The 15,440-nt window shown below is 44.3% G+C and overlaps 1 protein-coding gene and 1 long non-coding RNA gene across 3 annotated transcripts; one reads left to right on the top strand and one right to left on the bottom strand.

The window, feature by feature from the left end:
• Positions 1-134: 134 nt before the first annotated feature.
• zyg11 (zyg-11 homolog (C. elegans)) lies at positions 135-11,295 on the bottom strand. 2 transcript variants are annotated; one of them, XM_041270593.1, is made up of 15 exons: positions 11,138-11,295; positions 9,891-10,056; positions 8,674-9,431; positions 8,002-8,142; positions 7,346-7,522; positions 6,016-6,080; positions 5,316-5,415; positions 4,811-4,861; positions 4,130-4,291; positions 3,805-3,852; positions 3,038-3,235; positions 2,732-2,784; positions 2,423-2,520; positions 1,985-2,174; positions 135-1,693 (listed from the first exon to the last, which is right to left on the bottom strand). In XM_041270593.1, the coding sequence occupies exons 1-14, from the start codon at positions 11,138-11,140 to the stop codon at positions 1,993-1,995; spliced, it is 2,202 nt and encodes a 733-aa protein (XP_041126527.1). In that variant the 5' UTR covers positions 11,141-11,295; the 3' UTR covers positions 135-1,693; positions 1,985-1,992. The 2 variants fall into 2 exon arrangements, with proteins under 2 accessions (XP_041126527.1, XP_041126528.1); XM_041270594.1 differs by lacking the exons at positions 135-1,693; positions 1,985-2,174 and having other exon boundaries at positions 2,430-2,520; positions 3,038-3,254.
• A 2,592-nt stretch (positions 11,296-13,887) lies between these two features.
• LOC121326560 lies at positions 13,888-15,028 on the top strand. Its single transcript, XR_005951488.1, has 3 exons — positions 13,888-14,134; positions 14,254-14,392; positions 14,825-15,028. It is a non-coding gene; the product is annotated as an uncharacterized LOC121326560 (long non-coding RNA).
• Positions 15,029-15,440: the final 412 nt, after the last annotated feature.

Genomic DNA, 15,440 nt, shown 5'->3' on the forward strand with positions numbered 1-15,440 from the left:
AATAAAACAGGACAGGCGTTTTGAAGTCTTGTTATTTTATTTAAAAAATAATGACTCAAAAGTAAACACTGAACTTATCATCACTCTTAATCCAGTAGTTTATTTGTTGCCTTTAATACCAATGTACCTCCCTTGGTTAGTGTTCGTGCCAGTCCTTGAACTGCTCCTCTATCCCCACACCTTATTTTAAATACTTTGTAGTCATAATATGAGACTGTCTGTGCTTGACTCTGCTTTAGCTTATACCTACACAATATAAATAATAATAATAATAATAATAATAATAATAATAAATATGTACACAATTGTTGTGAACACAATATTAATAATGCTAGTGCATACCAGTAAGAGAAAACTCTCCTGCACAGAGCTTTGGGGGCTCCAATACCACTGGAACAAGAGTCCAATGTGCAGACAGAGGGTAATTCACCCCGAATGAAAGCAGACATTTCAAAGCAGTGTCCAGAATATAAAAGTTCCACTACACAGTCATGAGGGAAGCAGTCAGAGTGGAATTAACACCAGTGAAGACGCACAGCTTTTTTAAAAAGGTTTAACAAAAACACTCCTAAAGCATTAACAACAATCTTTAATACAGGTGCTGTTCTGGAAATTACTCTCATTAGGAACACTGCTGAATTCGCCCCTCTTTCCCACAGCAGGCTGCAGGGGAATAGTCCACAAAAGGACTTAACCTCGTTGTCCCAAAGGTTAGCAGAACCATACTTCTATATATATTAAAAATAATCAGCAATTTCCATGCACAACAATAATGTGAAATTAATTATATGCGCTCCACCCAAACACTTGAATGGTAACACTTGGAGCTCAGCACCTGTGTGCTGGCTGCCCAGCAACATCCTATACTCACACGCACTCTACTGCATCGTTTATAACAGCTACGTACAGTACTGTGTCGGAGACTAGGACTGATTGTTTTATTAACAGTGGGTTTAACAAAGGCAATTATCAACCTAGCTCAGATTTCAGCATGCATCTGAGAACAGCAGTGGCAACACAGTATAGGTCCTAGTTGCTCCCAGCCCAGCCACTGACTCTGTGTGCTCTCTCCTGCCTCTTCCACATGATAACTGTGCAATCAATATCATAAAAAGAACCACCTCCTTGGAAAAGAGATGTTTCCACGCAGGGACAAAAATGAAGGTCATAATAGAAGACGCAGCCCAGCACTGAACACACACAGATGGATGGCACTGCTCAAAACCAGGAAAAATACTACAAAACCTTTAAACTAAGACAGATTTTTTTTGTTTTGCAGTTAATTTCTAGCAAGAACAAGGAAACAATCCAAAGAAAATACTTTCAAACTGCAAATTCAAATGCAAAAAAGAATAATAAAAAAAAAAAACTTGGCACTTAAAACTCTTTGCTTTTTCTACCAATCCATACAATAAGAGAAAGAGGTAGTGTTTATATGCACAGTATAAACGTCCGCCTGCCTCCCTGCTTGCCTGCATGGGTGCATGGATGAGTGAGAGTGGTTAGAGTTTCCTCCAGTGATGCTGCTCTTTCCCCACTCCTGGGCTTGAGAGGACAGGACTGGCGCTGATCCTGCCTACGCACACAGGAATGGAGCTTCTCTTGGTAACACACATCGAATATCCAGCACAATTCAGTGAATCGAGGTCAGGGATTGTTCTGGCATTCAGCCTGGCTAAGTGCAAGTTTTCATCTGGGAGATGAGGGTTAGAAAGAGAGAGAATTTTCAAAACATTTTCTCTAAATCTGTTGTCACTGATCTTGAAAAAATCATTCATTTGCAGAGAAAATGAGGACTGTATTTGTAAGTTACACTAGCAGAGAATGACCCAGTTGCAATGCTGTACCCCAGTGGCTCTCAAGGACACAATACTTTACACCTGCTTCTCTTGTGCTTCACTTTTATGTGGATGTCACTGTGTTGTACCTAACCCTTTTCTATAGAAGCCTCTGTGCGCTAGCCCCTTCTCCCCCTGTGACTCACCATGTCTGTCATGCACAGCCTGGTCTGTAGGGAGGCACTGTCTGCCCGGTGCGTGCCAGGTGTATCTCCAAGCTCTCCAGGATGCTAGACGACACGCGCTGCACGTCAGGGTGAGTCTGGGGGTTCTCCTTCACCTGGTACAGGTGCTGCATCCCCCCCTCCTCGATCAGCATGCTGCAGTACCGGGATGCTGCGGGGAGAGGGAGGGTCAGAACACACAGGGGATTCCCACACACACACACACGGTAGCCTGCATCTGCTACTTTGTTTAAAGAATAAGCAGTACACATATGTTAGCTAATATTGAGAAAGTTGTGATTAGAGCCACAGGGGTGTGCCACAATTGACTATAAATGTATAATGCGACTCTGCTGTTATAAACTAAAGGGTTACTTTCCCCAGAAAAAGAAGTGAATTGATGTAATATTAATACTTTACCATTTTTACTGCATACGTGCTGCACAGCCCAGGCAGCCCAGAGCTGCACTCCCGGGGTGCTGAAGCACTTGAGCAGGGGGAAGAAAGGGTTAAACGACCTAGAGAAACAGTGAAACAGAACAGTGAATCAGTGGGATGAAAAACCCATCCGTCGTGTGCATTTTTATCAGGCATGTGTGTCTGTATCGGAGGGTGTCTGCCCTTCCCTGTGTGTGTATCGCAAGGTGTCTGCCCCTCCCTGTGTGTGTGTGTGTGTGTCTGCCCCTCTCTGTGTGTTCACAGACCAGGGCCACAGTGCCTCTGTCTTACCTGTATGCCACCATCTCACACTCAGGTGTGGGCCACTGGAGTATCGTAGAGTGCTGCAAAGCAATCACAGCAGAGTTCGAACTGCGTTACTTCGAAGAACTAAGCTTAACTAGGTATTTCGTATTCAATATCTCTTCACTCGCAACTCAATACTGTACACAAACACAGGCTTCTACACAAATACATGTTGCAGTCATTTATAGCTTTTAAAGTTATGATGGCTGACTTTCTGGAAGCTTACAAACATCCCCAACAGAACAGCCTTGCGTTATAGAGACCCTCAGGAATGAAAGAAGCGTGACGTACCAGCTGCTGCAGCAGGGACGTGCGCAGGCTGGTGCTCAGGGTCCAGGCCTCCTCTCCGCGGGACATGAGGTGCGCGATGATCCCTGCGGCGAAGTAGCTCACCTCCACCTCGCTGCTGTGGAGAAGCACGCTGATGTGCTCCACAAAGCTCTTCCACATCAGCTCCGCATGGAGCTCCTTCACCTCTGCAATGTTGTTCTGGGGACACAAGGGGGAGCTGTCGCAGCCAGCACAAAACACTTCACAACTATGAAACTACCAGATAAAAATCACCAATCCAGACATAAGCAACTGAAAAAGAATTTTCCTTTTGGGGCTTGCAAGTAGTTGTTTCTTACTTGCTTTCTTATTTTGTATTTTTAGTTTTTTCCCCTCATATTCATGAGTTTGGAGAAAAAGAAAAAAACAAAATGAGTTTGATGATTCTGCCATTATAAAAGAAATGAGAAATGATTCGACAAAAAGTATCTGAACTTGCAGTTTCTTTTAGTATTTATCACTATTGAGTGTTTCATAGATATATGGATGACATTGTAAAAGGAATAATAGGTTCTGGAACTCACTCTGTACCAATCATAGAGCTTTGACTGATACCTTTACAAATGAATCTGCAGCTCTATATCCACAGTTAAAGCCATTGCAAGACTAGACCACTTGAGACGACATGCGCTTGGACTGCTGGCTTTAATTCAGAGCAGGTGGGTACACACTTGCTTCTACTTCCTTTCAGTTTAATATAAAAAATATAAGTACAGACAGACACTCACCAACAGACCCAGCACCTTCTGCTGTATGGAGGATTCGGAAGGGAAAGACTGTTGAGAAAAAAAAAAAAAAAAAGGATTACAATACATCTTCACAACAGATGTCCTTAAATGCGGTCTGGCCTTTAAGCAAGCATCTACTTTATTTCTTGATAAAAGAAAGAAGAAAAAAAAGTACTTTAGTGGCACAGTGAATGTTGGGCTGGAAAGCTACTGACAACATTTATTTTTTCTGAGTCGTGCTGTGCACTCATGCCCTGGGTTAGCTCCAGGGTCTGAAGTTGCTCAGTTCGGCAGGCAGTGTGTCTGTGTGTCTGGGACGCCTCACCTCCAGCACCTTCATGAAGAGCTCTAGCCCCTGGTTCTCAATGAAGTGGCGGCAGGTGGTGGGTGACTCATCTGTCAGGTTCCACAGCGCGCTCAGTGTAAACTTCAGCGTGGTGTCCACCAGGCTCTGGCTCGTCTTCTGCTTCACAATGTGCAGGAGTTGCTGGGGAGGGGAAGGGGGATAAAAGGAAAGGGGGCAGAGTTATCTAATAGTTTAAATGTTTTCAGAATGATGTGTGTGAAATATATGTATTGATGATTTAATATTCAGTATTTATTCCATGCACACATTAGCATTGTACACATGCACAGTTAAACATTCATATTTCAGGCATTTGTTTTAAACTCTATTGGCGTGCTGCTTCATCTTTTTTACAGATATGTTTAAATGTATTTAATACAAGCTTTAGTCGTTTAAAACAGAATCGAACACCCCTAGAGTTTGCACAACTCCTCCCCCATGCACACCGATATTTAACAAGTGAAGTAGCCCTTTCAACCAAACAGCACCTGATATAGGTATGTTCAAACAAAGCACCACAGAGGGTAAACTTTGCACCAAGCTAAAACTAGAAGAAACTAAGTCAAGTAGACAAAGTTTAAACTACTGCTACTTGTATTCCTCACATCTCTGGAAATGCGTCACAAAAGCATGTGTTTAAATAAAAGCGAAAGCACTCACCCGGACAATAAAGAGCTCTGCTCCCAGCTGCGCAGTCTGCTCTGTGGAGAGCTGAGGAAACACAACGGGGTAGGGGTTCAGGATACTCTTTATATATGGGACAGGACAGCAGCTTCCGTTTAGGTTTACCATGGTCATTTTTGCAGTTTTCTATGCATTTATCATAGTTTACTATGGTTTGTCAATAAGCTTTACCATACCTCTTTACAATGCTCACCCATGCTTTATTATGCTTTGTCACATGTATGTTTTTACTGTTGTAAACTTTTATAAGGCTTTAGTTTCTGTTATATCTGGGATCAACGTAGTTGAGACTAGCTCAAACCTGAAACTTACAAGCAGAGCGCAATACCTTTCCACTGAGCCCTTGGAGAGGAATTGCCGAATGAATCCAGGAATTACACAAACAAAAGTCAATGTCACCTTAACCATGAATGGAGCCGTATCCCTGGGTTTCTCTATAACCCTGGCACCAGCCTTGATGAGCAATTTCTCCACCACTCACCTTAGCTGCCAGGATGGAGATGATTGCCACGGCCATTCTCTGCATGTTCTGGTCCTCGTAGTTACACAGCCACTGCATCACCAGCTTGGCAGCCTCGAACCTGCAGCCAACAGCCAGGGACAGGTCAGCAGGGGTGGAAACTTGTACCGTTATCTAGTCTTGTTGAAGCCACTAAAAACTTCCAAGTCGAAATGTTTATCACTGAACTTGTTAAGTTTCTTTTAGTATTTCTAAATGTAGCACTATTGAGTGTTTAATAGTTATGGATCATGTATCTTGGGTTGGAAACTTTTACTTGTGTAAAGAACAACAGACTGTCATTAAAATCTCAAGCCTATTCTGAGGTACCCGCTCGTAGGGAGGTGTAACTAGAGCAGCTGCAGGCTCCAAATGTGTTCAAAACAGGCACAGTCTCCCCGGGCACAGGGGTCATCAACCCGGAATGTAGAGGCCTGAGCCATACACATAAGGCATTTACCATCAGGCTGTGTTTGCACCATATAACCTTTTTTCTTGTTAAACCTAACTGGTGTTATCTTTGGCTGGTGCCATACCAGATGCACCTGGGAGTATTGTGCAAATGACAGGAGGTTTGGGCTTCAAGCACAGGATCTGGGCTATTGCAGTAGCTTCCCCGGTACACAACCACTGTGTGGAAAGATCAGGCTGCAACGCTGCATCCCCTTGGCCAGCCACTAACCTATTGAAGGGAACCTCCTGTAGAATCCTGTCGCTGCAGAGTGAGAGGAGGCAGTTCTTCTGGAGCTGGAAATGAAACAGAAAGATAAGCAATTTTACAATGTCGTTGCAAAGTTGTGCAGATTCCTGTATTTTTCCGACAACACGCATTTGCACTCGGACATAGGTTCATGGGCTTATACATATCACAGAAAACGTGACTACCCAAGTATAAGCTCATGCAGTTATTTGCAAGATTATACAGTACATAAAAAACACTGATATTTCATGCAAGAATGTAAAACCAGAAGCTGGCAGCTGTTCTCATATCTATGTGCTTTTCAGAATTACTTTCCCTCCTGTTAACATGTTAAGAGGACTGCAAATTGTTTATTTAAACAAGGAAGATAACGAATGGCATTCTGATGGGACTGAGGGAGCCTGTGGCCGGTGTTGGAGATCCTGCTATAGCACAGGGGTCCATGACAATTCGTCCACGACAATTCATTCCCATTGTCGGCGACAAATTATCGTGCACCTGTAGCACAGCTGAAAGGGGAGTGGGGACTGGGAGTGTGGGGAGCTCTGCAGAGGAGGAGGTACCTGCTGGTGAGAGTGGGGACTGGGAGTGTGGGGTGCTCTGCAGAGGAGGTACCTGCTGGTGAGAGTGGGGACTGGGAGTGTGGGGAGCTCTTAAGAGGAGGAGGTACCTGCTGGTGAGAGAGGGGACTGGGAGTGTGGGGAGCTCTGCAGAGGAGGTACCTGCTGGTGAGAGAGGGGACTGGGAGTGTGGGGAGCTCTGCAGAGGAGGTACCTGCTGGTGAGAGTGGGGACTGGGAGTGTGGGGTGCTCTGCAGAGGAGGAGGTACCTGCTGGTGAGAGTGGGGACTGGGAGTGTGGGGTGCTCTGCAGAGGAGGAAGTACCTGCTGGTGAGAGTGGGGACTGGGAGTGTGGGGTGCTCTGCAGAGGAGGTACCTGCTGGTGATTGAGTGGACTGGGAGTGTGGGGTGCTCTGCAGAGGAGGTACCTGCTGGTGAGAGTGGGGACTGGGAGTGTGGGGTGCTCTGCAGAGGAGGAGGTACCTGCTGATGATTGAGTGGACTGGGAGTGTGGGGTGCTCTACAGAGGAGGAGGTACCTGCTGGTGATTGAGTGGACTGGGAGTGTGGGGAGCTCTGCAGAGGAGGAGGTACCTGCTGGTGAGAGTGGGGACTGGGAGTGTGGGGTGCTCTGCAGAGGAGGTACCTGCTGGTGAGAGTGGGGACTGGGAGTGTGGGGTGCTCTGCAGAGGAGGTACCTGCTGGTGAGAGTGGGGACTGGGAGTGTGGGGAGCTCTGCAGAGGAGGAGGTACCTGCTGGTGGTTGGGAAAGTTCTTCATGGCCTCAAGTAGCAGATGGGTGACTTGGCCCAGCAGTCGCACTGGCATCCCCACAGCCAGGTCCTGCTTAGTCAGGTTGAACACACAGGCACTAGCAGCCAACTGCACATGCAGGTTCAGGGGGTGGGTCTTCATCCCAGTGACAACCAGCTGAAACACAGAGACACATCGTCACTACATATAGACAGAGACACAGTGAACTCTCATCACATTATCAACACACAAAGACACAGCCAGGGTGCTGCATATTCAGGGTTAGAAACTCACACTTGTCCTGTATCCAGTACTGGTATTTTTCTGGTGTTACTGAAATTAGAAATGTGTCCTAACAGGCCCTGATCGGCTCTGAACCAAGTTGTAGGTGTTGTTCATGCAGCTACTGGGGAGAAACAATTATTTAAAAAGGGGTCTGATTTGCTCAAACTCCTGGCTCCAGATAATGTAAATAACACTTAATTGAGGGTAGTTCCTACAACCAGGACGGGGTGCAGAGCTAGTGTGAGTTTATAACCCGGCAGTTAGTTTTCAGCAAATGACTAACTGAAAGACACAGACAGCTCCCATCACAGTCACTACAGAGAGACCCCAGTACAGTCTGTATCTCCCCCACTCTGGAGCTCTCCCCGCACCTTCAGGATGTCTGGTGGAACTTTCTCCATGACATGTGTGAGGCTGAAGAGATGGAAGAGGGCCTCCCTGACGAAGAATGCTCGCTCGCTGTAGCGCCGGAGAGCCTCACAGATCTGTGCTTTGTTCGCCTCCCCCGACACCTGTGAGCAAACAAAGGATCAGGTCTGCTTTACACAGAGATCCTCACACACACACACACACACACACACACACGCACAAACAGAAACCTATCATTGTGAAACATATGTATTCACTCCCACTAAGGGTAGTTTTCATGTCAGTTATGGATAGATCCTTGAGATGGAACATCTTGTTCAAAAGGATGCCCCTCTGATTCCAAAGTGTGGGCTAACCTAAAACCACCACCTTTTTGGATTATAATCTGCTATAAATAAATAGCTAATTATCATCCCTCTAAGGACAGATGTGTCCACACAACCCAGTTTATACATGCACACGCATTCTTCTGTAAACGTAAGAAACTTGTAACTTATTAAAACTTAAGAAACTCTTAAGTTTAAAAGCTTGTTTCACAGAATTTTGGACCACATTCTGTTATCTTAAGTAAGGTATTGGTTTTAATCAGTCTGTGAAACCAGCCATTTATCCTCCTAAAGAGAACACTTCTGCCTATCTCTGCTCCAAGATCACACCCCCAACCCACAACACACCTTCAGGCTCCCCTCCCCAGAGAGGAAATCACAGAACCCAGCGCCGGTGGCCAGCAGCCCTATGAAGTGCATGCCGGGTCTCTGCTGGACGAAGGCCTTGACCGCCTTGTCGGTGACCTGCTTGCGGCCGGAGACATCCAGTGAGCACAGCTGGGGCAGGATACCGGGCTGTTCCAACAGGTGCCTGGCGATGTCCGAGGTGAACTGCTTGTCGTCCGAGATGTCCAGGTGCTGCAGCCCAGCCAGCTGGCTCAACACATCCAGCAGCTGCGAGGTGCTCATCTTTAGGCATTTCAGGTGGTGCATAGTGAGCGAGCGCAGCCGCTCTCGGCAGGACAGCAGGGGGGCCAGGTCGGTCACGCAGGTGTTGGAGATGTCCAGGCTCTCGAGCCGTGGTAGGGAGCACACCTCTGATAGGTCCTCTGTGTAGAAGTCCACGTTGGCGATAGCAAGGGCGCGAAGGCCAGCCAGACGGCTAAAGCAGCGCTCGTAGGGATCCTCCAGGGACAGAGTGAGCCCGTTCAGCACCAGCCGCTGCAGGGACTCCTGGTTCCATTTGTTGGAGGACAGCCCCTGGATGATGTCTGTGATGGCCACGTCCGCATTCACCCCTGAGGCGTCCAACTCCAGCAGCCGGTGCTGGCAGAATGCCTTGTTGAAGGCCTCTGCGGAGATGCGCGCCTTGCAGATACACGCACGCCGCAGCCGCAGGTACTGGCAGCTGCGGAATATCCCCGCCGTGCTGTCGTTCAGCACCCCTAGAGACAAGAGGAGAGGAGATAAGAGTGGGAGGCTGCTGGAAGTGCTGTGAGACTACTGTTAGTTTACTGTGAGAATGCTGTAGGGATGTAGGCAAACACAGGATGAAGCACAGGGTTTACTTACACACACGCTTGCAGGAACGGATACCTATCCTTTCTAAATACATTAATATTTTGGAGGGCTTCTTGTGATGGCTTTAATTGAAATGTTACCGTGTTAAAGACTTAAACATTTAAAATGTGTAAAATCCTGAATATATAGGAAATTTAGGAAATTAAACGGTATCTAACATCCTGAGATTGCTGCTATGCTGCACGATCATCTCCAACTTGCTGTAGACAGTGGAGTACCTGGCTGATGGCTACACATCAGCATGCATTATCAGCCTGCAGTCTATGTTGATTTCTGATAGAAAGGGCTATGTTTTGTGGACACTCTTTCTGGAAGCCCCTTACCCTCCGTGGCCATCTTGCGCAGCAGCTGGTCGGCAAGCTCCTGTGGGAAGACGACGGTCTCTCGGAGGCTCAGCGAGCCATCGGGCCGCTCCCAGCAGAACTGGTCCAGATTGGAGCTCAGGAAGCTCAGGCAGAGGTCAGTGAGGGACGCAGGGGAGGCCTCCTCCTGCAGGGGGTGACACAGGACAAGGAAAATGTGTTTTGTTTTTATACTTACCCATTTTATCCATAACTAAAACAATCAATAGTGCTAAATTTTGAAATACTAAAAGAAACTGGAAACACAAAATTCAATGACAAACATCTTAATCTACACTTTACAAAAAATCGTAAAATTAAATTCCATGAAGATAGTGAAACAAAAACTTTGATGTGTACATGGCTGCGATTATGTAACACTAAAAGAAACTACAATGAAATAACAAACCTTAGACCAGAAGACGCTGAAAAAGACATGAAGTTGACACATTCGACCTAGTATTTCTGTTTATTTTACCGATACTTTATTCAGCACTATTGGGTGTTTATAGTTTTGGATGAGTAAAATGTAAAATAATCATCAAGCCGATCTACATCCTTTCAGTGCTCACAAGCACATATCCACCAGTGACACAGTCCAGACTACCTACTCAGTTAATTTAATAACGCTGATTCACTGCTGCAATATATTTCCAGGCACCCCGATTCTGTTTATCTCCCATTTGAATATCATTAACATCATGCGCTACATAATAAATTTCACTACTTGCCTGGACTCCTACAGGATCACCCGGTTTACTCGCCAGAGTGACTTGGTTCATTACATTTAACAGAGATACAGTAAAGGTACAAATGATAATACTAACACATTTAAAAAAAACAAACAAAAAAAAAAAAATTGTTCTTTGTATTACTATTTATGCGTGGAATGATGTTATGATCTTCCCATGTCATTGTGATTATAATTTACCCAGAAACATCTATGAACACATTCTAATACATGCTAATCAATACCCCCACCCACAAACACACTTTACATTATCGGTACCTTTTTAATAACGAAACAAAAACTGCAATAATGTAACTGACTATGAAAACGTGCAAACATGGCTACGACTCGAGTATTTTTAAGCGGTACTAGCTTGCTACAAGAAAAAAAAAACTGAAACAAATATATCACTGTAATACATAAAGAAATTCAAGGCAACACTGAATTAAAATAAGAACCATTCACCGTGGGTAAAGCTGTTAATACAATGAGTACTCACCATGGTATAGCTCGTAGAAAATGTACCAGTGCTGTATTAATAAAATGTCAACCCCAGCTTTTAAAAGCAGTGCGGAGTTGTGCGTATTCACAGGCGGCCGGGCTTGCAGGTTTAAAACCACAGTTTGTGTGAGTAAACAAGGTCGAGCAACCCGGAAGTACAACAGCCCCCAGCCTTGAGGCGTCAGTGACACGTCCAGCACGTCAGAGTGTTACGTAGCCGTGGTACTGTGCCCATTTTCGGACATCCTCAGACATCCCCTTACTGGAGTCGGGTATCCGGCATCCCCAACCCGGGTCTCTCACACCGATAAGCCCAGGCGCTACCATAAGAAACCGAAATACATTTCAGGTCAGGTCACCTTCCAGATTGGTGCGTAAAGAGACTTTCACTCCTTATATTACTGCTATTGCTGAGTGACGTGAAATTAGCATATTATTGGACACTGGCTCCACTATTTCTATTATCAGTGAATCACTGCGCATATCAATTCCTGCATTATACAGACCGCCTCTTAAGAAGAATTTTATACTGGCTAAATCAGTTACTGGTCAGTGTTTGGACACGCATGGTACAATCAACCTTACCATTCACCTGGGGACAAACTGGTTTACTTGGCTGGGATTTCCTTTGTCAGCATCATGCTGTAATTGACACAGCAAATGGACTTTGTGAACTATACACTCAAGACTTGCCGCTATTGCATTCTAGCCAGCTCATCCCAGTACGTTGTGCTGCTCATGTATTTGTATAAAACACAGTTCCTCCTCAAAGTGAAATTCATTGTATTGCCACCTTAGTACCACCTGCTGAGAGCACTGTTGTTATGGAACCGTATCACCCAGAAGCAGAAGTAATAGCTGTTGCACAGACTCTCACTGCAGCTGAGAATGGTCTCACAAATATACATATAATGAATCCTACAAGCTGTGCAATTGAACTACAGCCTGGTTTACAGATTGGTCAGTTCTACCCAGTCAGGATCAGCCAACTGTTTCTAACTTTGCTGACTGCTACACAACAAAAACAATTGCTTTTTGATTTCCAACACAGTGATCTCACAACACAACAGATGCCCCAGTTAAAAACACTACTGATGACCTATACTGATCTCTTCAATAAAGATCCAACTGATTTTGGAAGGACGAACATTATGAAGCACAAGATACCAACTGGTTATGCTGCATCAATTAGGAAAAGAGCCTATTGCGCATCACCTAGAAAGCAAGCTGAAATCCAGTCACAAGTTGAAAATATGCTCGAAAAGGGAATTGTAGAAGAAAGTCACAGCCCATGGGCGGCACCAGCTGTCACGGTGAAGAAAAAGGATGGCACATGGTGTTTTTGTGTCGATTACAGAGGGTTAAACTTTGTAACAATTAAAGATGCTCACCCTCTTCCGAGAACAGACTACACCTTAGATGCGCTGGGGGGCTCATCAATTTTTAGTACCATGGATCTATCATCAGGCTACTGGCAAGTACAGTTAGACGAGCAAAATCAGGCTAAAACAGCTTTTACCACTGGCCGTGCACTGTACCAATTCTAAGTAATGCCAATGGGTCTGGTGAATGGAATATTGTCTCTAAAGAAGGACTACAACCTGATTCACGTAATATACAAAAGGTCACAGACTGGCCCATCCCATGAAACGCCATTGAAATTCCCATTCTTTTCACTAACTACAATAGCTGCCACATTTGTAAATGACTGCAAACGATATGCTGATCTGATTGATACTCAACCAGGGTAATTTCTGCTCTTACCTCTTAAACAGGGGGTTAATTATCTATATTGCTGAAGAAAGTAACACTGAACCCCCACTTACAAAAAAAAAACAAACTGGAATCATCTTCTGTTTGTAACCCAGCCTTGCTTACAGAGACTGTGAGTTTGATCTCAGGATGACTTACCAGCACTGTAGGTCACTACACCAGCATTATAAAGACTTCAGGTACTCTAACAGTTCATATGAAAGAAAGGCATTTTAAAAGGTTAGCATCTATGCTTACACAGCTTGTGCTGAGGCTGAAAACTAAAATTTAACAAAGACAAGAAGCAGTTAAAAAATCCTGAGTAAGTATTCAGGAGGTTGAAAAATATATCACTTTCCTGTTCATTTCCAGTGCTGCAGCAAGCTGGAAGAAGTCCTTCTCAGAAGAGACTCAGTAAGTACTGCACTCCAAGGACCTGCAAGCTTAGCTTAGATTTTTTTTTTGTGAATTACTGAAGGAGGAAAAACCCATTGAGAAAACAGAGCTGATCAAAGCGTTCTGAAAAATGGACCTAAATGGTGATGGCTATATAACACACAATGAACTTTACAAAGTGCTTACCAAAGTGAGACATTTTTTTAATTTACATTTGTGGATTTTGTTCATTTTAATTACTGTGTGTGTAAAAAAAATGTGTGTAAAGTGAGACTCTTACGGCAGACAGAAATTAGAATAAAAAAAAGTTTTTCAGAATTTTCTTTAGATGACCTCTCTGTAAAAGCAGATGTATTTCATTGTCCAATTCTTCTTCTTCTTCTTCTTCTTCTTCTTCTTCTTCTTCTTCTTCTTCTTCTTCTTCTTCTTTTTCGTTGTCTTCTTTTGTTTTCTTTTTTTTTTTAGTTTTGTAAATTGTTCTCTAACTGCTGATCAGTGTCAGAAAGCTGCCCTGGAGAAGCTGGAGGCTGACACCACAATGAGATGTCAGCAGTTTGGCAGCGAGTCAGAGAGAGCACCAAAGATGCTATTGCAGCAGCAAGAACACCCCAGAAAACTGATCTGGAGACAACACAGAGGAAAGGTAGATCTCTTTGAACCTCGGGATGCTGTGCAGTTCTGTTAAAAATAAAAATAAATCCATATGCTATTTCATTTTTTTAAATTTATATTCTTTTTTTATCCATACATGTACTGTTTAATTCTCAACCAGCTGTTTTCCATCAGTGCATGCCCAGCTGGTGTATAGGGCTGACAATGGAGAACTGGCGCTTACTCAGGAGTTCAGGTGCGTCTCATTACTGTTATGTTCAGGTTTATTTTTTCCATAGATTGGTTCCAGATGTCTGCATCACATGAGTCTGTGGTGCTTCACAGTTAATGAGACATTAGGTTTATTTCATACAGAAAATTTTGGTACAAAGAAGAATGAACTGACAAGACAGGGGTTCATGGAGCTCAACTTGATGGAAGCAAACGACCGGGAAGGGGATCCTCGAGACCTCTGGAGTCAATGGGGTACAACAGGGCTCTGGAAATGGTGGAGGTATGCAAGAAGTAAGAGCAAAATTATAGGGTTAAATGGGTGGGGAAACAGATACGCCTTAAAGCAGGAACGTTAAATGTGAAAGAGAACATTATTTGTAAATAGCTGTATGTCTTTAATGTGACGCTCAGAATGACTCTGCCATTCACTTTCATTAGGATTTCAAATCCGTATGTGACACAGTACAGTTTGGATGAACAAAAAGGTTGCACAGTGTGACTAACTCATTCTTAGAGGAATGACTTAAAATCCAGGGCCTTAAAAGGAAAGACCAGAAAGAAGCAATGTCTACAGGCCGCATCTTGTGCACTCGGTGAGACAGTGGTCCCCCTTTAAAGAATCTACTTACTTGCTTGTTTAACTGAAATGCCCATCAAGTAACCCTTGTATCTTTTAATTAAAAAATAATAATAATTACGTTTATCGACACAGGCTTGCCCTTTTGTGGTCAATATCTACTGTGAGGAATGCAAGCCCAAGATGAAAGCTGTTAGTCTTGAGTCAGGCAGCAAGATCCTCAGCACAGCCGTGTACAAATCAGTGATCAACAAGGGGGAGGCCAAGGTGATGAAGGGGAACGACAACATGGTCATCTACACTTACATGAGTGAGGCGAGGATCACAGCAGTCATTGCAAATAAGGTATGGCACTGGAAAACCTCTATCTCTTTCCTTCCCCCCAAAACAAAGTGCAATAGACTCTCTCTGGTGACCACTTCCTTATAAAGACCAGCTCACTATTCAGACCACTCTGTGACCATCCCTTGCAGTCTGAGGACAATCTGAAGGTCTCCCTCTACTGGGACCAACTCTCTATTATTTTCAGTCCCATAAAGGAGATAATCCATTACATGCGTTACTGTCAAAAATGATGTGGTTAGTTTGTATAATTGTAGTTTTAAAGTACCTGGCACTGAAGCTCAAGGAGCCAAATACAATTTGTATAAAGTTATACTTTATGAAGTTTCTTCTAACAAAGCACATTCTGAGGCTTGCAGTCTTAACCAGTTCAGAGCCCCAGGCTGATTCACTTGCCGGGTTTTATGGC

This window comes from Polyodon spathula, chromosome 14 (genome assembly GCF_017654505.1).
Source record: "Polyodon spathula isolate WHYD16114869_AA chromosome 14, ASM1765450v1, whole genome shotgun sequence".
NCBI lineage: Eukaryota > Metazoa > Chordata > Actinopteri > Acipenseriformes > Polyodontidae > Polyodon > Polyodon spathula.

What these genes read in the sequence shown, in the direction of transcription:
- zyg11 (XM_041270593.1), bottom strand. An exon ending in GCGCAAGATGGCCACGGAGG is followed by an intron (nt 9,432 to 9,890) that starts GTAAGGGGCTTC and finishes TCTTGTCTCTAG; the next exon opens with GGGTGCTGAACGACAGCACG. An exon ending in CAGGAGGTTCCCTTCAATAG is followed by an intron (nt 5,416 to 6,015) that starts GTTAGTGGCTGG and finishes TGTTGGCTGCAG; the next exon opens with GTTCGAGGCTGCCAAGCTGG.